The sequence below is a fragment of the Branchiostoma floridae genome, chromosome 4 (genome assembly GCF_000003815.2).
Source record: "Branchiostoma floridae strain S238N-H82 chromosome 4, Bfl_VNyyK, whole genome shotgun sequence".
NCBI classification, from domain to species: Eukaryota; Metazoa; Chordata; class Leptocardii; order Amphioxiformes; family Branchiostomatidae; genus Branchiostoma; species Branchiostoma floridae.
In genome coordinates, this window is record NC_049982.1 from 29850982 (window position 1) to 29878707 (window position 27726).

The 27726-nt window shown below is 41.0% G+C and overlaps 3 protein-coding genes across 3 annotated transcripts in view; 2 read left to right on the forward strand and 1 right to left on the reverse strand.

Annotated features, from left to right (window-relative positions):
- The window catches only part of LOC118414804, a 1072569-nt gene that overhangs the window by 81051 nt on the left and 963792 nt on the right, over positions 1-27726 (forward strand). The gene's annotated exons all lie outside the window — the stretch shown is intronic.
- Positions 5382-12163, reverse strand: LOC118414818 (uncharacterized methyltransferase Mb3374-like). Its single transcript, XM_035819078.1, has 7 exons — positions 12144-12163; positions 9715-9795; positions 9119-9319; positions 8498-8623; positions 7649-7739; positions 6152-6354; positions 5382-5711 (listed from the first exon to the last, which is right to left on the reverse strand). Exons 2-7 carry the CDS (start codon positions 9769-9771, stop codon positions 5517-5519), a joined length of 873 nt encoding a protein of 290 aa, XP_035674971.1. The 5' UTR covers positions 9772-9795; positions 12144-12163; the 3' UTR covers positions 5382-5516.
- On the forward strand, positions 18104-22597 carry LOC118413751 (uncharacterized methyltransferase Mb3374-like). Its single transcript, XM_035817282.1, has 6 exons — positions 18104-18182; positions 18546-18770; positions 19368-19493; positions 20025-20115; positions 20922-21124; positions 22384-22597. Exons 1-6 carry the CDS (start codon positions 18126-18128, stop codon positions 22570-22572), a joined length of 891 nt encoding a protein of 296 aa, XP_035673175.1. The 5' UTR covers positions 18104-18125; the 3' UTR covers positions 22573-22597.

A 27726-nucleotide genomic window follows, 5' to 3' on the forward strand; every position in this document is an offset into this window, starting at 1 on the left:
GTGCGTCGCCCGTACTGGCACGTACGAGGGCACACAAAGTTTTGTCTGCACGTAGAGTCTTACGGCATGTCTGCGTGATCCAAAATCCGTCGGATTCCCTACGAGCTCGTACGGAGGCGGTACTTATTACCACTTTCGGATCCCTACAGATTGCCCACGTTTTGGCACGTAGACAGCACGTATTTGCACGTACGGCAGGTTATGCCCTTAGCTTTACGGGCAGACGACATGCCAAAACACATACAAATGTAGCAAAAGGATCTTGATTTATAGCTGTAAACGTATACGTATAGACATAATAAAGCAACGACAACATATACGGACTTTGAGACATGTGAGTCCCCCGTTTATTAGGTCTAAACTGATATATGTCCTCATCATTACACAATACTATCAGGACTAGCAAGCAACACATGTCCTACCCACAAACTGTTGTGTTGTGTTGCTTTACACATTACAGACTAGCTTACCTACGCAGAAGCTTTCGTCGACTTGCACGTCTTAGATGCCATTGGGCAACGTAGGAGCTAAAATTTTCAAACTGATGAGCACTTTGGAATGGCTAGTAGAGGCGCGCACGAAAGTGTCAGTGTACAGACGCTAGCTATCGTGCGGTCGTTTCAATGTATAGCCAACAAAAAGTTCTTGGGCTTCGACTTGAGGATCGACATGAAGTTTTGGAGGTTCCATTCAAGGTTAACAGACGCCATCGTCCGGTCGTTTCAAAGTATAGCCAATAAAAAGTTCTTCATCTTCATGATCAACTTGAGGTTCAACATGACGTGTTTGAGGTTCAACTGGTAGTTCGATTTGAGGTTCAATTTGAGGTTCAACTGGTAGTTCGATTTGAGGTTCAATGTGAGGTTCAACATGATTTGACACTATTACTCCCTGTAATGAACTGCAGCATTCTGTGACGTCTTCAATGCTATATTCACAGCAGCCCGACTGGGGGCTTAGGCAAGGGCAGAGACCTGGACATCTGTCGTAAATATCGGATGGCGTGCCACCCTCGCACCACCATGTGGAACACGGAAAAAATGCAAGATTATAACAACTTTCACGCACTGGACGCTCCGAGCATGGGACGAAATTGCATATGATGAATATGACAATACCATACGGTACCATTATTAGAAGCATGATGATGGAAATGAGGATGGACAACAGTATAAACAATATCCCCTTCCCCTTCCAGCACGAAAAACATTCTTCATTCTTGTCCATATAGCAAAGCAAACAGCCAATACATCGTAGAACTATTGTGCATATGCGCAGGCATGATGTACAGGTAGGTTTTATTCCTGTGCAAGAACATGGCGAACTGCAGTTGTGATCAGTTTTTGTGCACGAGCAGGACCAGCACCCGGTCGGATCAACGTCGTCATTAGGTCGTTTCCAAAACTTCAAACAGTCCGAATTCTGACACATCACCGAACACGAGCGGGGTGGGCAGCTAGGTTTAGTTCCTGTGCACGAGCAGGACCAGCACCCAGTCGGATCAACGTCGTCATTAGGTCCTTTCCAAACCTTAAAACAGTCCGAATTCTGACACATTACCGAACACGAGCGGGGTGGGCAGCTAGGTTTTAAATTAGTTCCCGCGCACGAGCAGGACCAACACCTAGTCGGATCAACGTCGTCATTAGGTCCTTTCCAAAACTTAAAACAGTCCGAATTCTGACACATCACCGAACACGAGCAGGGCGGGCAGTTAGGATTGATTTCTGTGCAAGGGCATGTTGAGTAGCCAGGATGAATGTTTTCATTATCCACGACCACACGCACAACACCCTGGCCTAGTCGGTAGTCCCCATACCCTCCTAGTAAAGTCTGCAACACTTCTTCTGCAGTTGGCCGTTCCTTTGGATCCTTACTCAGCATGCGTTGGACAATGTTTTTACACCGTATGTTCTCTTCTCTCTCCATGACATGAAGCTCAATATTCCCCTGTGTTATAGCTTGGGCTACAGGTATTGGGTCCGTCTCTGTACCTGCAAAAGGTGTTAAGTACCTATATCTGCCTGGCACGAACCCGGTATACTTAGTCCGTCAAACATGGCCCACAACAGCAGCCCCATTGAGAAAATGTCCACGGAAGGCGTGTACCGACACGGCTGGTCGTCTAGAAGACTTTGGTAGATTTCAGGGGAGAGATAGAATCTCGTCCCAACGGCGGAACGCATGTAGGAACGTGTAAAGCTGTTAACATTGTTATCCATGCCCGTTAGTATTTTAGCCAGCCCGAAATCCACCACTTTCAGAACAAGATGCGCTTCGTTACCCGTCAGAAGGACGTTCTGTGGTTTGATGTCACGATGAACGATCCCGTTCTTGTGCAAAAATGTTATGGCGTCCGCCAGCTGCACGGCCAGATTTCTCTTAGTGACAACATCGACCTGTTGTTACCTTCGCCAAGAAGGTCATGTTATGGTTAGAAAATTTTTTTGTGTCCCAGTATATAGGTCAATCTCAAATAACTTTGGTAGCTGAGGATGGAATGTCGCGATATTTGGTATTTGAGTTGCGGTTGCGTATAGCAAGGTTTTGTACGAAAATGGTACTGTTGGCGCTTTCTGTCGTGAGTGCAGCGGGGTGAGTGTGTGTGTGTGTGTATCTGCGTACAAGATAACTTTTGACGCTGTGGATCGTTTTGCATTATATTTGGTAATTATTTAGGGGTTTGGAAAACGACGGTCAAGTTCGATAATGGGCATCCTGGCGACAAGTTGTGGTACTGCAGCGGACCGTCGAAGTTGGCGTTATAGTTATCCTGAAGTGGCAGGTTGAGGATTTTTGGCTAGTGGATACGTCTTTGGGTAGGGAGTAAATCGTGTAAGTTTGGGCCCCCTGGCGGCTTGTTTTGAACTGCAGTGGGCGATTTTGTTGTTATCTTTGAAAGAGAGTAAATCAAGCAGTGGTTGGTGGATTTGCATTATTTTTGGTAAGTACATACCTTAGGTAATGATTAAAATCCTGAAATGTATTGTATGCAAATCAGGGCTGAATTTACATGATAATTAGAAGAATGTGTAAATCCTTCAATTGACCTCTTTACTGGACAGTCAGTGCTCAGTGTTTAAATACATCTGTGGTGCAGATTTGTGTTGTTCATGACATATTTGTGTCATCAAAACATAGATGTTATTGTTGCTAACACATTGTTTATTAGTTCTCACTTTGCAAGTTCCATGTTGTTTGTTTGTGCACTATGGGAAAGGGGTTTCTCCATTTTGATGTCAAGGGGTGTTTTTCCGGGCCTTATATTGGTGATGCTTACATGTATGTGGCAGGGAAAAGTGGAATCTTGGTGGTTTGTGGCCTTTTCATTACCTTCTCCAAGAAGATTAAACTTTTGGTTAAGGCTTAAGCCATAGTGTTAGGTGAGTCTTTATGTAGGTCAACAGTATAACTGGAGAACTGATTGATGGATCTTCATGACACTTGGTATTGAGTAGCGGTCGCAGAAACAAAGGTTGAGTTTGAAAATGGTTAGCCCGGTATCTTTCGTCGGTTCTGCAGCGGGCTCAGTGTGTGAGTGTGTGTGTGTGTGTGCGGATAACATAACTTGAGAAGCTATAAAACCTTTAAGTCATTGATAAAGGCATTCTCCATAACGAACCTTGAATGTTTGGCGAAGGTATGTTTTGAGAATGTAGTCGCCGATATTTCCAAGTGGACAGAACTCAGAGATGACAAAAAGTGCGTCTCTCTCTCCGTCCCTTCCTACTTTAGATTCTAAGAATTCCATGATGTTTGGGTGTTTCTTCAGCTGGTTTAAAACGCAGATTTCGTTGATGGACGTGTCCTCGACGGCCAATTTTTAGGCCGCATATGTCCGTCCCGTCTCGGTGGACTTAACTGTGAACACGGTGCCTGACGCCCCGCGGCCGATCTCCTCTCCAAAGGAGTAACCCTCCAAACATAAGGGGTTCTGGTGGAAACAAATGTTGGTTTAAGACATGTACTTCGTTCGAGCCTAAAATTGCAACATCGTATATCATGCAATCATGCTAGATTGTTTGTTCCAGCAGGTAGAATGTACGTAGCCTCTATCAGGCTTCGTGGATCGGTGGTCTAATTGTAGAAATTGAACAAATAGAGTCAATACTACTACTACTGAGTTAGTACGCTAGAGGAGTCGGCCGGCCAGTAAATACATTAGCCGACTCCTCTAGCGTACTATTGTCTCTATTTGTCCAATTTCTACAATTAGACAACCGATCCACGAAGCCCTGTAGAGGATAGATTGTACGAGCGATGCATTTGAGCAAATCAATGCCGTACCTCCCATGCACGCATCGTGATCCCTTCTGACTCAAAGCTTGCTATCCTGAAGAATTTAGTTGGGAGGGTAGCTTCCTGGTTATGATTATGTGTATATACGTATGATTTGGCCACTACATATTCACGATCAAAGCTTGTCGCAGGCGATGCTGCTTATCAGCAAAAAAACAGCAGCGTCTGCGTAAGAAAGGCGATAACGTTACCATGGAGTTGTTCTCGAGAGATAGAAACGTGGCCGTTTGCTGAAGTGAACAATTGTGCTTCTATTTGATAAATCAAAAAGTTCACCGACTTTCTTTGATTAATTGCAAATACCTGAGTTGTTGTCGGGTGTTGGGTACGTAGCAGTTTGCTGAGGTGAACAGTTGTGATTTTATTTGATTAATTACAAAGTTCACTGACCGTGGTATGAATACTCTCCACTACAATAGCAGAAGCAACGACAATCCATAGTTACAGTAGTTGTGGCGCTCAGACGTTTGCAATATAAGGCATGATTGATGAATCTGACATATCCTAATAATGAACGATTGTTGCAAATTCTTGCTCAAGGGCAAATTGTGACATGAAAGCAAGGGGCTGGACAAATGGTAAATGTAGAACAGTATAACAAATGACTTCCCTGGTCCACCGCAACCACCAAATGTAGCAATATGAGAGATAGCTAGCTAAAGACAGATGACAATCCACACTGTGCTGGGTTTCTGGTAAGACTGATATAGAGACATCTAGATGCCCACCTTTATTAGTTCTAATTCACAGCAGATGCCAGGGGCTAACACATGGTCTAACGCTACATAAGTTTTGAAGAAGGTACACTTTTTGTTTTGTCCTGTGTTTCTTCTTGCTCCAAAAAATGTTGTCAAGAAATCGGTGTCTTTCCTGTACTCTTTTCTTCCATTGACGTGAATCTCAATAGAATAATATATATCTTCACTCTTAACAAATGTCAAGTGGACACACACACACACACTCGCGCGCGCGCGCGCACACACACACACACACACATACAAATCCACCCCAAATAGGCATACACAAACATACAGATTACAGACACACATGCAAGCATACAAAAAAGACAAATGGCAATTATAAGCGATGACCATGATGTTTATTTCATTGCAAACAAGATGGAATTTGTTGACATCGCAAAGAGCAAGATGTATTAAACGGCTCTGAAAGCAGACTTCAACGAACGGCTCTTTTGTTGGGCTGGGGTAGAGCGCGACTCACTGCACATTCTTGGTGCACCAGTAGAGGGCGCTCAGGCGCGGTATCTCCAGCGCAGTGCCATTCGCCTGTTTGATGGCTGGGTCGGTGGTGAGCAGCTTGACCATTTGCTCCGCACACTCTTTCCTGACGTCGGGCTCACGAGCGATGGCGCTGTACGTCATGAAGAGTTTCACCACAGACTCGGCGTCAGGCTATGAAATAGAGGGAGAAATATAAAGAAAATTATTAGCTTAGTACCTGGATTACCTGTGACATCCAGCTCCAAATTACCAACATTTCCTAAGAAAAAGACTTTTCATTCTAACTAACGAATATCGTTGAAGAGGTTCATTAGTCACGTAGAAATATATAGAATTTTCTTCAATCGGTGACAGAAGGTCCACGGGAATCTTGGGGGCAAATCTCGTGTTCTCGCGAGACTTGTAGCAAATAGGTCTCCGTGAACAAGATGTACTGTGAAGACATTGAACATTTGGAGGTACATGGTTACGCCTTACAAAGTGTCACTGACTGAAGAATATTCTATCTAAATTTTTCACTCTTCCAAAAAGTGAACCTCTAAACTCTACAAGTGAAACTCTAAACTCTTGTTGAAATTTGATTAGTGAAGCTTTTCTCTTGAGAAACTCACCAGAGTCTGTTGGTTCTCCCAGGGGAAGATGTGCTCTTGCAGTGGGGTGAAGAGCGGCGCCGCATCGAAGCAGTCCTTCCAGCTGGTATCCAGGAGTGGGTTGAGATAGTACTCGGGACACTCCGGGTACATGTACTTCCGAATGAGCTCGTAAACGCCGTGCACGAGCGGAGATTTCTCATCATCGGCCGTGAAGTTGATTCCTGTGAGAAAATGCAGAAAGAAACGGCAACAACAGAAGAAAAAAAACAAGACCATAAATTCAGTTGAAAAAACAAATACAGCTATCTACCACTTAAAAATTAAATCAGGCACATATCCAGAAGACAGCAAAACTGCAAGTTCCGCTACAGTGCCATATATGGAGAGAAAGCCGCTAAAAGGCCTATTGTGGAACTTGCCCTTCATTTTCCTGATCCCTAATTAGCTACAAAATACTATCTTCTGGATTTATGATGGTAACGCACGCACGCACAGTTGTACAGGCATACGCACAAACGTACACGCACACACACACACACACACATACATATAAACATGCACACGCACACACACACATGCACACACACACACACACACACACAAACATGCACACACACACACACACAGACACTCACACACACACGCACACACACACACACACATACATACATACATACAAACATGCACACGCACACACACACATGCACACACACACACACAAACATGCACACACACACACACACACACAGAGACACTCACACACACAAACACACACACACACTTACTCACACGCACACGCACAAACACACACATATACGTACAAATAAACGGCACCGAAAAAACTAACATTGGTAAAGGTGCAATGGTTCGATGAGGCCTACCGTTCGGTGCAATATAACCGGCCATCGCTCTGAGCCTGTGAAGCTTTCGTGATACACTGACGCCGAAGGCCCGATATACCGGCTATACAAATACAGATACATGTACAGAAACGGGCACACACAACAAAACAATTTTCGACTGTCCGTACTGTCCGACGATTATCATAGGGCACGTGATGTTAATGGCACATGACGTCAACGTACTATGCCAACGGTTCGCTACAACTCTCGTTAACCCTGAAACATTCAGTAATTGACCTTTTGGGGATGGTCATAATAGGACACTAAAAAAACAACGACAAATTCTCTCAGTTCAGATGTAAAACTGCTTTTTTCGCAAACAGCACTTAACCTTACTGAGTGTGTAAAGATCCTAAACGAGGACGTGTAGTTTGTAATTTGTACATGAATGGTGTTAGTGACGTCATTACTTTTTTCTCTCACGAACGAAATATCTTAAATACTTGATGTTATTAGTTTGTTGCTGGCACGGCCTAAATAAGCTGTAAAAAACGACGATTCAGCCATCTGTGCTGCAAAGTTTTTGATGCCAATAAATCATTCTCTCTCACACAAATGGTCAAAAGAGCCAAAAAGTCGATACCGCCCCCCGTCCCTGTTAGTGTTTATTTACCAAACTTGCCACCCGGAATGAGGACCCGGTGAATCTCGCGCAGAGCGGCCTCGTTCGCGTAGAAATGGAAACTCTGCGAGGACACAACGGCCTGGAAAGAGACAAAAAGGGTATCTAAGAACTTGACTGCGCCTCTTGTTCAAAGCGCTCAAAAGTTATAATTCAAGGACCATGCATATGATTATACATGTAGTATATACTTCGGTCATGAAGACCAGTGTTTGGTATCCATGACAAACAAAAACAAGTTGCTAGTGGGTGGAAACCTACACAACTTCTTCCTGACAACAAAATATATCTGGCATACGTCGATGTATAGGTTAGACATCCAGGTAACAAGATACACCAAAAAGTAGTTACTCAAGCAACTGGATATGATTTTGGAAACGGTCAGACGTTTCGGATAGAGTCCACTAACCTTCGTCAGTGACGAAGGATAGTGGATTTTATCCGAAACGTCTGACGAAGGATAGTGGATTCTACTACTTTTGGTGTAATATATCTGGCACCCAAGAAAATCAAACCCTAGCTTTCCAATGAAAATTATACAAGAACCAGACGCTCTACTGAAGTACCAAGGAAAATCGCCGACAGACCAATAATTGACATTTTCTTTTAAAGATTTACCTACATGCCAAATCTCATTACTATGCAACAAAAAATGATCAAACAGATCCGGAAACACAGACACACACACACACACACACACACACACACACACACACCAAATATCAATACGGTCCAACAAGAGATTTTTAAACTAATCACACATATGCATGTGACAAAACACACACACACATACACACAAACACATACACATACACACTACACCTAGCCAGAATTACATACCTTGACGGAGTTGTCGGGAAGCGGTATGGCCTCGCACGGACCGACAAATGCGTCCACCCCGGGGACCGCGGCCTTCAGCTGCCGGATCATCCCAGCCACGGGGTCCAGGGCTACGATCCGTGCGTCCTGAAAATCACAGGAAAACTACGTTACGACTCTATGGCTATAACATTGAGCATGTGTATTTGTATGTATCTTCAACAGGAGCTATCTACCACTCCACAGACACCACCACAGCATATCCAGAACACGACAGCCACACTGTAGTACCTTACATAGTCGCCAGCGGGCCCACTGTTAAACACAACCTTAGGTTAGTATTCCAGACCCCTATTTGCATAGTAAATATAGAAGGGGTCCGTTCAAAGTTTTTCGAGTTAAGAAGACACACACACAAACACGCACACACGCGCCCGCGCGCACGCACACACACAGACACACACACACACACATGCGCACACAAATACACATACACATACAGACACACACACGCACACACACGCACACACACGCACACACACACACACGCGCGCACACAAATACACACTCACACATACACACACACACACACATACACACACACACACATATACACACACACACACGACACCTTTACTTTACCTCTCCCAGTACGTCCTTGATGACACGAGTACATTTCCCGGTTCCAGCTCCCACATCCAACACGTCATACTTGGCAGTGACGTCATTGGTGGGCGGAGTCCCGTTCCTTTGACTGACGTTGTCCATAACGCCTAGGCGGTCCAACAGAGCCTTCACCCCCGCCTTGTCATGGGACGGCCGAAACTTCTCGTAGTCGTCGTTCTGTTAATACACGGAAACTCAATTGTGGTAAAAATTGATTTTTAGACATATTTTAAGGAGCTCTATCCGAATTTCAAACGGGCAACTACATGTATTTCTTTAGCCTTCGTTATGCTGAAATGACCCATCTGGACAATCACGTGACAGAACAGGGTATATCACGTGGCCTTACTTGCACGCCACGTGACCTTACTGGCAGTAACTTCACTTATTGGCTAAACTCGTTATGTTTATATACATGAGCTACCGTTTCATTCCTTAGAAACGTATCAATTATATCTCGAACCATATGTAATTACTAAACCGTTGTAATTCTACATTTCAAAGAATATTTTACGGTAGAAACTAAACGTAAGACAACTTTTGTGTGTGTAAAAGTTATATAAGATTCCAACCGTGGTTTCCCACATGTCCCTGGCGGCATCGCTATGCTGTTCTTTTGTAGCACTCATGGTGTCTGGAAAGCCGTTGAAGATCTAGATTGGACAAATGACAAATTTAGACAATGGCAAAAATATTCAGAATCAACGTCAGACAGTGAATGCACCATATGTTGTTTACGTTCTGAAGTGATTGGTCATTATTGATTCAGTGCCCGAATGGCAGCCGCTCCAAACACCTGCCCCACCAGTTTTAATCAAGCTCCTCCTATTCAGCCCTTGGCTGCTAATTATTCGAGTGTACAGGTAGTTGGCCCACCTATTTAAGTGGTATTATTATCTGATGAGTACACAGATAGCTGCGTATGGGTAAGACATGTGATATCAAGGCTCCTTGGTGATATCAAAGCATCCTTTGTCTCATTCACCACTTCGGCGAAGGCTACGGGATACGCCCCAGTTTGAAACAATGCGACAACACAACATTCTGTAAAGGTGGTATCTCACTGCACTTGGGGCACCGGTTCGGCACTGCGGGGTTCGTTCTCTGTGGCACAGTTTTTGTTATTTTCTCCGATTTTTTGTAACTTAGATATTGCGTAATACGTAAAAGAGTGTCCAGACCACAGCATCAACAGAACACAGTGGATTACTTCTACGTAAAAGTTCGTTGAGCAATCTTTTGAACCCCACAGTGCCGCACCGGTGCATCAAGTGCAATACCACATTTAGATGGAGATATGTACCTAAATCTGAGTTGACCATATATGTTAAGTAAGGCTACGGTAACTTGATTATATGGGTGGCATCCTTTGCAATCTCAAAACTGATTTTGCCCTAATTTTGCGTGATAATTAAAGAATAAGAATGGTGGGCATCTCCGAACAAGTCAATCTATCTTGCCTTTTTCTAAATGGATACTAGTACCGTGCAGGCAAATTTCTGCGAACGTACTCCAACTTTTGTAACCATACCTTCGTTATTTTGTGGCAAGAAAATTTTGTCAAACATTCTAACATTTTAGTCATATTTCTGAGCACAAAATTAGTATTGATATAATGAAAATATATTTTTATTGTCTATTAATATAATGTCGTAACATGATAATATCGCAATATCATATCCGAGGGTAACCTGGAATCCAGTCTACCGTGAATTGGCCAGGTTACCTTCGGATCAAGAGAATCTTTCTGCCGCTGGGGTTATTCTTTCACACCAAACCAGTTTGACCAAGGTCTTTATATACATCATTGATTTGACAAAAGCAAAATGGCGACCAAGGCGGTTAAAAAGGTTGTGGCGAGTCGACCAACCACACAAAAAAACGAACCTCTTCGCCATTTTGTTTTAGACGAACTCTGTCAAAACGCTGTACCATCCCTGCTACAAAAAAAAACGAAAAATCAAATGCAGTAAACTAATTTCGGTCACTCATGATCGTTTTCAACATTTAATAAAAATGCTCCACTATCTAATTTCCCAATTATTATATATAGAACTCCCGGACAATAGATTTTGACAAGTTAATTTACCTTCATGAGATGTACAGCATTTGTGCAAGGATTGTTATAACATGTATCTACATATTAACTTTTCAACAGACTGAAAGATGGGGATTATATAGACCCACAGGAGAAAATAGACTAACCTTATGATATAGACCCAAACTCTTTTCGATAAGTCTGTCTTTTACGAGCTCGAGGTGTTGGTAGCAAATGTTGTGCACCTGGGAAAGATTCCTATCGACAATGTACTCACTCAGTCAGGTGAAAATGAGTACTGAATGTCAGGTTCGGGCGTCCCTCGTATAGTACGTTAGAATAAGGCCCTGTGTTTGAGGAGAGCCACACCTCAAACACGTATGGTAAAGAACCCGCCATACTTATCGAAAAGTTTAGGGGTCCTTCCCAGAGTGAGTAGATCTTTTGTAATGAGCCTAATTCTATGTATGGCATGCAGACATAGTTTATAGGATTGTGTCAATCGCTTTTTTTCCTCAGGCAGCCCACTGACCTATTTACGAAATGCTCTAATTATAACATGCATATGTGTTACAACAAATGGTCAGTCTACTAGTATTTCGAAACAGTTTAAAAACTTAATACGATACAAATAACGTATCCGATGATCGTTCAATGTTTTGAACATGTTGAAATATCGTAGAAAATAATTAAAAAGTGAAGCAAATGTTTCGAAATTGTAGATAGATAGCTGACGTGTGTGTATTTAGAATAGACACTTGTTACTTTTCACTGTCTGTATCATTGCAATTAGCCTACGGGCATGGATTTGCAAATAAATATATATATTCTCTATTGTTCTTGATCTAGTTTTTTCACAAAGGTTTAAAAAAATGTTCGAAGAAAAGACAGCAAGCATTCCCACAGTAATGTGGAATTGACTTTATACATTTTATATACTATTAGATAGAAATGTCAACTCACTTGGGTGGGGCAGAAGTTATTTGTACAGTAGGATGGGACAACAGGTGTTCACAGGTTTTTCCTCAAAGGGGATGTGAGGGTAAAGAATGTGTCGCTACCCACATTTTAAACACGTTAATAATGCATGCCCTACTTGTTCAGTGTCCCTTTATATTGTACGAAGGACCAAAAGCACAAAAGCTTAATCTGTTTTAGCCGCATCGCCATGCAAACGGTTTATGTGGGGCCAGGGGTCAGTTATGACACAAAAACAAGTGGAAACCTGGCCTGATTTGACAAATTAACGTTCTTCTCTCCTCCTAAACCGTTAACGATAGCATGGATAAGAATAACTTCATCAAACTGCATTAAAACATAAGTAAAGTAGCCCTAGCTTAACTTCCGCTTGGAGAGTACTCGCCTGGGGCATTTTGTACTTTTCCACCGTGTAGTGGAGAGACGTTACGAAAATGCGGTCAGAGGCCGCAATTTTGCCTGGGGCAATCTGTACTTTTCCAACGCTTAGTGGAGACACGTTACGAAACATGTGGCCAGAGGCCGCAATTGTCTAGCAATTGTTCTTGTCTGGGGCAATCTGTACTTTTCCAACGCTTAGTGGAGACACGTTACGAAACATGTGGCCAGAGGCCGCAATTGTCTAGCAATTGTTATTGTCTGGGGCAATCTGTACTTTTCCACAGAGTGGTGGAGACACAATACGAACTCACAAGAATGGCGCCTTCAGAAATTCATCTTTTTTTTTCTAAAAGGCATTTTTAGTACTAAAAACCGGTAATATATTCACAGCAATAAAAATAGTGTTGCACACCTCATGCACATTATATGTGCCGAATTGATTATTTGTACGACACATGTAGAAGGAAATCATACGTAATTGAATAAACACACTCGTGTAAACCCACCCAAATAGTGACTTTCTTCACACCCTTTTCTTTCATGTTTCCTACTGAAAGCAGACTTCTTGGTAGCGGCGAAACGACCTTGACAGTATTTTTTTCTTAGGACAAGTTTGCGAATGGAGAAGAATTGTTTTAAGTCAGATAATTATACTGCTAAAAGGTGGGAAAAATAATTTCATTCCGCAAAGTGAACCTAAGCCTGGAATTTCAATAGGGACTTTAATACTTGTATACACACAAATGCAAGAGGGGCCCGCATGTACACAATTCATTAACCCAGGTTGAAATCGCGAACCACGCCCCACCCCCCAAAACACTGGCGCTACAAAAAGTACTTACTGTAAATGCAGAAACATTCACGGTGGTTAAATGTTCGCGGTTTTCGCAGTGGCCGCTTCACCGCAAATTCAAAACCACCGCGAAGAATTTTCCATGGCAGTAAGAGATTACAGTGCATGGTGCTGCCGCGAACTTACCGCGAAAAGTCCCTTTTCCCGCTACAGCGAAATTAAATCATCGCAAATTGAATGCATTTACAGTATGCAACGGAAGCTAAAAAAAAAGTCCTGCCCCCTCTTCCCCCAAAATTACACGTTTAAAGTAGTTATATGGTTACGTTTCATACGGGTCGAGGTAAACATAGAAAAAAGTGTGGACTGAAATCGATGTGAATCAGCTGTGTCAATCGAATACACGCTAAACAAGGTCTTTTAACACAACAACAGTCGCATTGAATACGTTAGACAGCACTCACCATTAATTTCTAGCAAACTTACACACCAAAGATCTACCAGCTTTCAATTTATCAGTAACTTTGTGGGTTATGCATGTTCACGACAACATATTAGGCACACGCTTTATAGCGCTAGTTCACCTTTATGCGCAGGGTAACCTATATCCGTTGTTTGTAAAGACAGCTAGGGCTATCATGTCGGACGGCGGTTTCGAACTGCATGATTTCAAAATATTACAATTTTAAACCACAGTGTGTCGAGTTGATGTCCCTAAATATCCTATGTTAAGAATGAACAACGGATATAGGTCACTCGCGAATATAGGTGAACTAGCGTTAAGTTTTTGTGGGGGAGGAAAAGGAATCCTGCATACCTTTTTCTGCGAAAGCTAGAGAGAACACACCTTCCTTGGCTTGGCCTCGAGTGAAGCTGGTCTAACAACTTACCTTCTTTTAGGTCGACTTACATGCAAATTAGACAGATTAGTGGACAACTGTTCCGAAATATCAGGCATAACAGTAAGGGCATGCGCAAACTTCGAGGTCACGTAAGGCCATTAATTGACTAGATTAAGTCACAATGCAGTGACTACCCAATCGCGCGTAAAATATTCGCTAACTAGCTGGTCGCAAGCTCAAATGGGCTTCAATTTGTCGCCAACCGGCGCAAACTAGACGATGACAGACGCCATTCATTCTGTAAAAGAAGTAATGTGTTAGTTTCAATGCTTGTTTTTGTTCTCCGTTGCAGACTTCGAACAGGGGCTTGGCGTTTCAAAGTTTCAGGGAAGGAGCGCTGGTTCGCGATTTTCAACGTTGGTTAGGTTCTGTTATGCCGGGGAAGGGAGTTTGCCGAGGAAGGGAGTTTGCTGTGGAAAGGAGTTTGTCCCCGTAAAAAAGCCTGCCTCGTTCGAAGTGTACAACGGAGGTCACAAGCAACTTATTTGTTTGTTCACTCATGGAAAGGTGAAATCGGCCTACATACAACGTTTGTAATGTTATCAAGACTGCACATCATTCTGGTCCAATGGCAAGGACGATCGAATTATTTAAATTGCTGCCAAATGAAGAAAGACTTGTCGGTCCACTTGGTATCGCTCTGGGCAAACTGAGAATTGTCTGCCCCCTTTGTCGCTGTCCGTGCATAGTGCCATGCCACCTATGATAAGAGTTCAAAGATCACAAACCTCCGTGACACATTTATAGGTCGTTTGACAAATCTGTCTGATAATATCATAAGGTTATACTTAACACATCTCCTGATGAAAAGAAACACAAGCGCGCGCGCGCGCGCACACACACACACACACACACACACACACACACACACACACGCACACACACACAGAGCCACGCACGGATATGTACATACATGTACACACACACACAAACACACACACACACACACACACAAACACAAGCACACACACACACACACAGGCACGCACGCATATGTACACACATGTGCACACATGTACACACACACAAACAAACATACACACACACGCACATACATACACACACACGCATATGTACACACATGTACATGTGCACACACATAACGATACCCCCATTTTTCCCAAAGGAGACAAGGATCTATAACAGACTTTTCTTCGTAACATGACTGTCGAATTCTAAACAACACTTAAAATATTCTCCTCAAGGATGCCAATAGTTTAAAAACTTTAAGACGATCACATGACCATCGGCCGTTTTACTCACCCCATATAAACCCGTTTTAGATGTGACTTCCCATGTGGAAACTTCGCCTTAACTTTGCAGTTGAGATGGTTGTTTGTCCTCAAGCAACTAGACAGTAAGTTAGCGTGGTAAACATACCATCGGGAGCACGTCAATATCTCCACGGTGTTTGGGGAGTAGCCGCCCGTCTAGTTCATTTGCACATACCGGGGTTGTTTTTACGGGGTTGGGTTTAGTATCTTCTCCGAGCGACAGACTTTCTACGCTTTGTAACTAAAAAAGATATTGAAAATGAAGTTCATTTTGTATTACAGTGCGATTTATACAGTGATATACGTGATTCTTTTATGAATGCCATTGATTTAGATACACGAGCTTTACAGTAAAAGACAAACTATTAGTATATATAATGACATCATCTGACAATATTGCGCTATGAAAACTTAATGAATTCATATAGATTCCAAAATGAAAGAGACGTGTAAATGATAAAAATCATAATTAGCAAAGCATTATATATTTGGCCATTTTGTAAACGATTTAAGCACTTATAGTGTAGCGTAGCTTTAGTTGTTTTGTCACTCCCACTGGCAATGTAAAAATGTTTTAAAGAAACGTTTAATGTAACTTCTGATTTAAGCCCATATGGGCAAGAACGTACGACTGTACACCATTGACAATTCCAGAGATCGTTATTTAATAAGTTACCGCGAAGTCCCGCCGCGTAAAATCTCCTACCGGTGTGGAAGGTTGGACTCGGCGGTGGAAAGCTTCGTCTGCCCTGAAGTGAACCCGGCCAGGCCACGGTAGACTGAATACCAGCTAGGCCAGTAATTAGTATAAGTTCAACCAAGAGGACGTGGCAGTTCTACTAGGTACTGTAAAAAGGACTATGTTTGCGAGGATTTAATTTCGCGGTAGTAAAAAGATGGTGTATCATCAGTGATTAACGTTATTAAATTCACCGGGTTAGGTGGGCTGAAGAAGAACAACAAAAATTGAGGTGGTTTTAAAGAGGTCTAGAGCTCATCATCAAAACCGCGAATATAAAGTCACGGCGAAAATTTTCGTTTTTACAGTATCTCTGGTCAACTCAAGCGTCAACGGTATTGTCGTCCATTTTGGCGGAAAGGTACGATCGTTGTCCATATTTTTCGACATTTTTACTGTCAAATCATGGACCTTTTTGTCATAAATATCTGTGTTTAGACTACTGACTTGCGTAACTTGTATGTCAAAGTGCGTTCGTATTCGTACTGTTGTCGTACGATTTTCAAGGAGGCTATATATATATGTATGGCAGAGTCGACCGTCGACATTGTGTACAAGGCGGACGAGGTATATATGTACGGCGTACTTGATATATCTCGTCTGCCTAGCTTGTACACGCAATGGCACCTATACGACAGTCACAGTTAGAATTCCACCAATTTGATGTCGTAATACCCCTGTCACATTATCCACGATCTTCGGGCGTATCGATGGAAGATTGGCCATATTTAAGATCAACAGAGGGTTGCACGTATCTTTAACCAAAAAAACGTCCCTGTCACATATATTAAAGCCATACTTTGTACCTTGTAACTGTGCAATAAAGTTATAACTATAAGCGAGGCTCCGGCGATTGCCGTAGAATCGTCGTCCGATCGAATTTCGCCAAATGTGACAGGGGTATAAGGGCGCGGTCACATATGTCGTGCGATCGTCGTAAGAGTTTGATACCATAGGATGTTCAAACAGGTGGTGACAGAACCAACCACCGACGTAGTAGGACGCAGGAGACGTACATCTTTGTCCTCCAAAATGCCCAAAGTTAGCGATCACCTATGTGACCACGCCTTAAAGACGCATGTAAACCTGTTGTACGACGAACAGTGACTATTTTTTTTACATGTGCTAAGAACGCTATTGTGTTCTAAAGACACATGAAAACAGGCGCAGTAAGAAGGGAAAGGCTTATATATAGTGAGAGAGACGGGGGGGGGGGCTAATTTGACGTCGTATAACTGCCGAACGACGTGTGCTAGGACTACGGAATTTGGTGCCTTTTCTAAAAATATTGTTGGCAGCGATTCTAATGAAAAATTATGATTGTGATTTTTCTTGTTGCCATGGCAACAAGATTTTGATAGGCATGTTATACCAAATTTACTACTTTCAGTTTAACCCTATTAAGACTGGGGGAGGGTCTTTTGAGACCTGCACCAACTTTCATGTCGCATAACACTAAAACGGCTAGCGCTAGAGCCACCAAGTTGATGAGTTTTTCCTAAAGTATTGAAGTTTTACGAAGTTTAGACAATTTTGCATTGTTTCGTGATGCCATGGTAACCGTTTGTTGACAGGCATTTTTGGCAAACATCGCTTACAATGTATTCTTCGCGTTCATTTGGTATATAACTGTTATTTCCTTACATAAATAGAATCTTATGCTATCTACAATTCAGTCCTAATTAGGTATGCATATTTTATGCTAATTGAAGGACATCATCGGCCTAAATCCAAGATGGCGGACAATATGACCAGATAAGAATAACTAGCTTAAATGCCAGAAAATAAGATGCTGTTTATGTATGTGGCCTGTGTTTTTTGTCTGTCATTGTCTTTGTCCTATCAACCTTAGTTCTTTCAAGGTTGACATCGGACACCATGAGTGCTACCAAGACACAGTATAGTGATGCCGCAAGAACAATGTGGGAAACCACGGTTAGAATTTCTACCAGCTTTTTTGATTGACATGCAGGGACTGAGTAGTGTTAGAAGTAGTAGAAGTAGTAGTAGTACTAGACGTATGGATCCTGATGCTGAAAGAACTGTGAAACGTTATGCCGGTACTTTTATCTTGCTCTTGAATATTGATGAGTCGCCTTATATGGTCAACAAAAAGGCATTTCTCTGATTGGCTGACAGTTGGTTAGAAGCCACGCCCCAAATACCCGTTTTCTGTGGCTGAAATGGCAGTGGTGATATCGTAAGGCATTGTCGCGATATAGTCAACCCTGTGTGGGAGGGTTCCCTACCGGAAAATCCGTACGTATATGTTAACCTTGAGCTTCCATGTATAATCAGAACGACGACTACGAGAAGTTTCGGCCGTCCCATGACAAGGCGGGGGTGAGGGTTCTGCTGGAACACCTGGGCCTTTTAGACGACGTCAATCAAAGGAACGGGACTCCGCCCACCGATGACGTCACTCCGAGTCTGGATAACGTGGCTCCGCGCACATATGACTTGTTGGAAGTGGGCGCTGGTACCGGGAAATGCACACGTGTTATCAAGGACCTACTGGGAGAGGTAACGTCTTATTTCATTACAATAGAACATACATACATATTTATATACATACGTACAAACATACAAACGCTACCCGAAACATAACCTTCCTGGCAAAGGTAATAAGCCGTTTGAACTCAGACTGAGAGCAAAATATAAATTTGCACAATATTATACTTTTGTAACTGTTTTGCTGCAATTTTGAAATCGTTCGTTTATTGTGAATATAAATGAATATAAATTTCTGTATTTTTGAATTGAATCTTTAGAAAGTTTTAAGCAGTGTAAATTAGCCATCATTCAGATGATATTGTCTGTCAAATTCTGATAAAATTTTTGATTGATTGATTGATTGATTGATTAATTGAAGCATAAATGTACACCTCTAGCTCTGTAACAGACTGTTTTGCTGTAATTTTGAAATTGTTGGTGTTAATATTGTGAATTGCATAAATTGATGTAAATTTTTGTATTTTTGAATACATCTTTTCATACTTTTAGAAATATTTAAGATTTGTAAATTAATTGCAATTGACAATTCAGAAAATATTGTCTGTCGAATGCTGATGTTTTTGATTGATTGATTGATTGACTTATATATTGATTGATTGATTTTAGAACGCACGAATCGTAGCGCTGGATCCTGTAGCTGGAATGATCCAACAGCTGAAGGACAAAGTTCCCGGGGTGGACGTTCTTGTCGGTTTCTGTGAGTCCATACCGCTTCCCGACAACTCCGTCAAGGTATTGCCTGCCTCAAATATCGCTAGTTTACTTTTATCCGTGCGGACCTATATCCGTTGCTTTTTAACAGGGCATGAAGGGTTGACGAATGGTGGTTTCGAATTGCAATTTGCAATACTAAAAGACCCTGTTTTGAAATACAACGTGTACAGTTCATTCCGCGGATAAATGTTTTACATTATACTAGAGATTTTGTCAATGATTCATCGGTAACAAGAGTTCCATGAATTCATACTTTCGCCAAATAATGTTAACCGTTTAGTGTGACATAGAATTAGAAATGATCTTTGATAATTTTAAACGATGTTGGCTCCTGCAGTTTGGTTAAAAGTCTCTAGGATGCTCAAAGCTGCACAACAAAATCACCAACACATACGCTACCTTTTTGAACCGAAATATGTAGTGTAATGTCAGGTTTGCTAGTTGTGACTGTATGTTCATATATGAAGCTTTCTTCAGGTCCCTAGTAGGTCTAAGTCTAGAAATATCGGCTTTCTAATTACTACGAGTCCTGTTCCTCTCCTTCTACAGGCTGTTATCTCCTCGCAGAGTTTCCATTTCTACGCGAACGAGGCCGCTCTTCGCGAGATTCACCGGGTCCTCATTCCGGGCGGCAAGTTCGGTAAGGCTTGTTAGATTACTTAGAATAGTTTCACTGATGGAACAGTCCACGCATGAGGACTGGGACCTGGGATGGAGGGAAGTCTGGATAGAGAGACTCATGTGATAACACGCTGTTCTGTGAGTCTTTTTTGTGTGAATTTATTCCCTTGCAGCTGAGGGCTAGAAGCCAGGGTAACAATGCTTTTCACATTTTTTAAAGAATGATATAAAAGACACCAAAATACACAGAACGTAAAGAAGAAGTCGTGGGCATGATTTGTGTCTATTTCTGGGTGTACATTCTACTTTTTCGTCTCTTAAAACTGCCCGGCTGGGTTCTGGTTTGAAAATGTGACATAAACATATCGAGTAAACAGGGATGGGGGCGGTATCAACTTCTTGGTACTCATGGCTTCAGAAATATTGCTGACGTCACGTGTTCGTAGGAATGTCGGTAAGTAGGTAGTTACTAGTTTAAAAGAAACATGGCGACTGTGGGTCTCCTGGGGGTTTTGTTCATGTACTGCAATAACGGAATGACAGAAGGGTTTAGGGCTGCGATAAATTAGTCTCCAAGCAGATCCTACGGTGCGATAAGAAAGTATCAAAGCTGGCTAAGGAGTTTAGCCGGCCAAGGGAGTCAAATGGGCACCGGTGGCGGCAAAGCTCCTCTTGCCGACTTTACACCTTAGTCGGCTTTTGTACTTTCTTATATGCCACCGGGAAACTGCTTGGAGATTATGTGGTATAAAGAAATTCATAAATACTAGTAGTCTACACATTTCATGAGGTATTAAATTTTTATATTGAATACTTTTGTTAAAGGTATAAATTTTACGGCGGATGACGAGGATTCACCGCTCGTGCACGGCGTTTTAGATCTGATAAGGAAGTACAAGTATCCCGAGTGTCCGGACCACTTTGTGAACCCACTCCTGGACACCAGCTGGAAGGACTGCTTCGATGCTGCGCCGCTCTTCACCCCACTGCAAGAGCACATCTTCCCCTGGGAGAACCAACAGACTCTAGTGAGTTTCTTCAAAGAAAAGGTCACTAATTCAGCGCAGCCACAGATCGAGGGTCAATTTTGAACCACCTTTTTAAAAGAGTGAAACTAAAATATGATATTATTGATATAATGTATAGAATATAAAGGCAAGGTCGGTTACTTAACGCAGATGCAGATGGCCCAATTATTAGTCTATAGCCTTTTTAAATTGAAGTTGAAATTTTTTCTTTAAACATGCTGGGAAAAATTGGAGCTGGATTTTAAAGGTGATAAGTTTTTTTCTAGTTATCATTTCCGAAAACCAAACTTTTTGGCATGTTTTGGGTGCCTGAACGCTCTAGAAGAAGTTTTTGTTTAAAATGTAAATGTTGTCATTGTAGACTGAGTGGTCAAAGGCCACCTATAATTGTTGGGATGCTATGTTGACGGAATGTCCCACTAAAGGATTTTCTTTTTCTCTCTATATATACATAGACACGTTGAAGTTCGGTCCACCCTTTCAGTGTTAGTTTACTAGTAAACCCATCCTACAATAATTGCCATATCTAAATAAGGACATGGATGGCTTTCACTGTCCGGTGTCCTATTTTAATCTTTTAAACAAAAATTGCAACAAAGCAATACAGATGCCATCCCACCCCTTGGCAATGTTTATGCTGAACCCACCTATTTTTATCAACGTTGTTGCTACCTCCATAGAAAATAGAGTTATTGTTTTGGGCATGCCTGTCGGTTTGTCTGTCATGATGATCGTTGGGTATTTAGAACCTAGGAACGTAGGAACCCATGAATAGATTGCTTTGATATTTGGTATGTACTATGTATTTGTATACATTTTGGCATTTTTGAGAATAAGAATTGTCAAGGTAAATTTTGGATTACCAGGCACTGGAGTGCAACATTGATACTTCAGCAGAGCTTCGGGGTTTGGTGTATTTAGTCCTGGTGTTTAGACTTAGTATCGTCATAGTTTGATGGTGGCTGCGAAATAGAAGCTTTTGAGATAGAAACTATGTACGTTTGGGTCTCCTAGATATATCTTCTTTCCTTTTATTACAAAGTCTATCACTTCCCCTCTACATCTCTCTCTCTCTCTTTCTCTCTCTCTGGTTCTGTAAACTTATTTCAGGCACAAATGATATGATTAGGATATTGCTAAACCTCCCGTTGCAATTGCGTTGTTATGCTATGGTTATAGCATTGCAGTATTACCAAAGAATATTTTCTCCTCGTATCTAAGGGATGCACTCGTATCAAAGGGATGATTTTTTTCCACAGCCTGACGCCGAGTCTGTGGTGAAACTCTTCATGACATACAGCCCCATTGCTCGGGAACCCGATATTAGAAAGGAGTGTGCAGAGCGCATGTTCGAACTGCTCACCACCGACCCAGCCATTAAGCAGGTGAATGGCATTCCGATGGACATACCGCGCATGAGCGCCCTCTACTGGTGTACAAAGAAATAGCAATGAAGATGCAAGAGTCGTAGAATATAGCCAGGTGTTGTGTATGCAATGAAATGAAAATGAAAGAGATTAATAGATAGACAGATAGATAGATAGACAGATATCTATCTTTCTATGATAAAATTTATCTCTAAATGTAAACATAGATACTAGATAGATAGATAGATGGATAGAGGGAGAGAGAGATGGGCAGATTATATAGATATTTGTAACCTCAATGTAACTGACTTATTGCAATTTCAATGAAATAAAATATGAATTTTTGTTTGTGCTGAGTTCTGATAAGGAGTGCACGAGATGCAATGTCTTATTTTCAAATTTGGTAATGCTGAATAGTGGCGTTTCATGGTGTTTCGACTCCTCTACAACTGTAACGTTATAGAGACCGCTAACAATCCAGAGTGTGTCCTGAACATGCTTTTGTCTTTATTTTTCATAGGAGGTATCAGTAAGGAACGAAAGTAAGAGGAGAAGAATCATGCATATTCTGTTATCACCTTTCAACATCTTTGTGATTTAGAATTATTGCACTACGTCACACTCAAAGACTTACTTCCTGTTTCACATAATTGTTTAAACATTATAGGCCACAGCAAGTAAATCTTATGGATGACATCAGCGCGCGCATTAGTTTTCGACTGATTTCAGAAAAAAAACAATATTTTCTTTCTTCTGAAGGGATGGTCAACATGACGATAAGGTACCAAAATGAGCAAATGTATTGTGCTGTAGCCTAATAATTGTACTTGTATAAGTGACACTCGCGAGGTACCCAGGACTGTAGTTTTAGAAATGAAACTTGTTGGATAATTGTAAAATTGACACCAATATGGAAGCTATGAGTGTGGTTATCAACTTTGTTGGTGATGCCAGTCTACCACACTAGTGTCACTTTCACCACACCAGCACATGTCTTGAATACAGGAATGAATGCATTGTTGGCTCTGATACAATGTTTGTCCCTTTAATTCTTTTTACAACATTCATCACAACTTTATGGTGTCTATTTTCGAAAATGTAGCCATCTTGTTTGTTTTCACCCATCTTGTTTTTTTTTCGCCCTATCGCACTATTTTTGCCGTTTGCAGAGGATGTCATCCATAAAATTTACTTGCTGTTGCCGTACTTGTCATCACCAGGCATGGCCACGCGTGCAAAGAGATTAGAACTGAAAATATTTGTATGTTATTTGCTCATAAAGATATACTAGTAAAGATACACAAGAAAACCAACCACAATGTATTCTTGATACTTGTATTGAAAGTATGATCATTCTATGATGACTTAAGGTTAGTCTGTTTATTACTAAAAAATACTAAACACAACATAGTACAGATTGGTAAGAAAGAGAAAATTACAATATTCACACATTGAACTACGTCGATATTTTACAATTTGATCTATTATTTGAAAATACATATATCTTCATAAAATTTCAGCTGTACATGTTCTATCATGAAACAGAAGCCACAAGTAGGACACACATGAAATATGATAATATTTTTTAAAAATTTCCCTTTGCTAAAAATAGAAGTCATACTCATAGACAAGTGAATATTTCTTGGAGAACAAACACGTATTGATATTTCAAAGTAAAACTGTCGCCTAAATCTATCGGACAACAGATGACGTATGAGTACAAGTAATCTCGGACGTTTGCAGTTCTCCATTGTCTCATTTCCGAAAGTGCTAAATTTCTATGTTTAAAGTAACCAACCACCAACTAATATGGATCATAAAGGCTTTTCAAAACAAATTTTGAATAACACCATTCCATTAACGGCGGCCATTTTGACAGGTGTTACAATAAGAACGCAGTCTCGCGAGAATGCACGCGAACTTGCACGAAAGCGAGGCCTTTGTCCAGAATATTTTTTCACAACATTTCTCTCAAAGTACAAGGTGGAACATTACGCCATATCGTTGTGCTCTTTGGATTCTGTTCAACATCTTGACTTAATTTGTGGAAGCAATGCAAGGGGTGCCTTTTGTTTATTCCAAAGACTTAGAGGTCCCCATTCTCCAGATATGACATCAACTGTGGCTATGCCAAATCTTGGCCTTGGTTCCTTGTTGCCACATCTGCGTGTGAAGTACACGTCGTGTGCCTTCCCTGTCCAACAGAAATTACATAAAATGTAATATTACAATTCTACAAAATTGTTCATTGTAAAACCAAGATGCAATGTGAATCAACTGCCAATATATATACAGTTTTTTTTACATGCTTGAACTATTTATCACAAATATCATAAATAACATGATAGCCAATTGGTTATAGGATGTAAGTAAACCTTTGATTTAGAATGAGAAAGCAATGACTCACCATACTTTGTCTGCCTTTAATCCAACATGTAATTGAAGGGTGCCACATCCACCCCAATGGACAGGATCAAACTATATGGATGAAATAGAGAAGTATAAGTCAGGGAAACAATATATATTTGGTGATGAGTCGAATTTTTTTCTGTTTCATACCCATAACTTTTTGAATGAACGGAGGAATAATTCGATAAATGAACTGATGAATTAATGAATTATTACTCACGTTGCAACCTGAATTTGTGTTATTTGACATATGTTATGTGCTGTCTAAAAGAAAAACGAGTATTTTTCTAAGTCTTTTTTGCCTTGAAATTGACCAAAAATCATGATGGTTCTGCGCTTTATTAGCTAGACAACAGATACATGTGTCATTTCAGACAAAACATTGTTTTATCTAAAGCTTTTCAAAGTTATTGACTTTCACTCCTAGTTTTAGTACAGAAACACAGCAGCTTTGCATTGGGGGTAAATACTTTCCAATACTTCCAATCATATGTTCCAATTGATATGTCAATTCCATAGCTAGAATAAAGTGAGGGATGACCACACTTCTGCCTACTTTTAGCCAATGTTTGAATTTGAATGCGAAAACAAAATGTGACACATTAATTTTTTGTAAGGAAATGCAGAAGAATGTATGAATTTTCACTTACTTTATTCTTTTCCTGTACCAGCTGCAGTTCCTTCACCTCACAACCAGAGACTTGGATTGGTCTCTTGCTTTTCCTGTAGTCAACATATAAGATAGATAACAGCAAACTATTGCGCAAAATTTGTATGTTAAACAATGTTACATTCTGAACAGTTGTACCTCTAAAGACTGATAAAAGCAGTACACTATGTAAGAAAATATACCATTATAGTGCTGTGCAATCAACAGTGGTCTTTGTAATGTTAAGGCGATTTGTTATGTACTTCCATATAATAAAAGTTACAATAGAGTACCAATTGTCAACTTACCGAATATAGTGAAGGAACCCGGCATTATGCTTCTTCCTCTACTCTCTCTTCATCCGCTAACGCCCTCTAACACATTCGTCAGTACTCTCGCAACCTTGTAACGCCTTTACCACAAACCGAGACTTCAATCGACCTCTTTCTTTTCCTGTAGTCAACATATAAGATAACAACAGGAAATCATTACACAGTATTGGTATGCTGTTAGAGTGATACATTTTCAACAGTTTTACCCCAAAAGACTAATAAAAGGAGTAGAATGTGTGAAAATACACAATCAGAGTGCTGTGTAATCTTTGTGTGTTTTTTAGTGTCTAGGTGATTTGTTATATAATAACATGTACTGTCCTATAAAAGTTACAATGCAGGGATTTTCAATTGCCAACTTACCGATTATAGTGAAGGAATCACTGCATTGTGACTTCAATAGCTGCTCCCTCTACTCTCTCCTCATCCTCTATCGACGTCTAACACATCCGCCAGTACTCTCAGCACTTCATCGTGCCTCCAACGGTATCCTTCTTAGCCCAAGGCTACCGGGAACCCTGAAAATGGCAATATAGAAGTCAAAATCATGTAGTAAGATGTCAAGACCAGGAGGTCAATGGACTAGGTAGGTAGGTAGGCAGTCAACAATTCCTAAACAACCAGAAGCTGTACTGAAAATAAAAGTGACAGAAAGTTTGTGGTGAAAAAAAAAGTATTTTTTAATCATCACCTTTCAAAACCTTTCTCAGGTCCTTCTGATGTTCTCTAGCAGACTTCCTTCTGTAGTGGGAGGGGGGCACTGTTGTGGGAGTTGGTGCCTCTGTTGTTGAAGGTGGTGGAACTTTTGCACTTCCACTGTCTTTTAATCGACTGGTAACCCCCATCCTCATCCTCACATCGCCTGGCTTCATGGTGACGTAACGACATTGTCCTGTGTCAGGCAACCCTTTCTTCTGGACTATTAATGATGTAGTCAACTTTGGGACCCTCGCCATAAGTCAATGTTGCATTAGTCATTGGACAGTAGTTATAAGACAGTTTTGCTGTTGTTGTTGTTGATGTTCTTATTGCTTTTAAGAGATTCTTATGACGTTCCGCAGATAGTTGGTCACCCTTGCCATCAGTCAAGGATGAGTTAATGGACAGTAACTTTCGACATTCTGTTGTTGATGTTGATGTTCTTACTGTTTCTGAGACATTTTTATTCTTCACTGAAAAGTTGATTTTGTCATTTCACCATCTTCTTGATGTTTCCTTACGCCATTAGTCATTGTTGAATTAGCCATTTCTCTTAGACTGTGGCTTAATAGAGTTTTGTTGTAACAGTTTGTATTGTTTTTTTAGAGAATCATAGTTTTTTCTTCAAACATTGACATTCTCCTTTCACAATCTTCTTGAACTTTTAGTCACACAAAAATCACCTGCCGTACATCGTGATGTCCATTGTGATCCAGGTCTTTTTTTTTTTACAACACAGTACCGATTTTAACACAGTATCCTCGAACTCTGTCCTGACTAAATGAAACGTCCAGAACACAAAATCAGTAGAATTTGGAACATCTTCATCTGTTGGCATATTTATATGTTCAAATATGAACCAATTATTACCAAACTGATAATTGTCAGTGACACTGGACTTTTAGGTGTTATGACTATTCTCCACAATGACAAAGAATCCTTAGTTTTCATAGGATTAATTTTTATTGTAATTAAAGTCCTGATTCCCATTTGGTAACTATAGGAAATAGAATGGTTCTTCTCAGCTTTTCTTGGTAAGGAGGCCTTATTCTCTTCATTGTAGTTTGTAGGTTTTTTTTCACGCCTTTCTATTGTTTACTTGCATTTTGTTTTGGATGTTTTTTTTTCTGAATACCCTCTATCCTC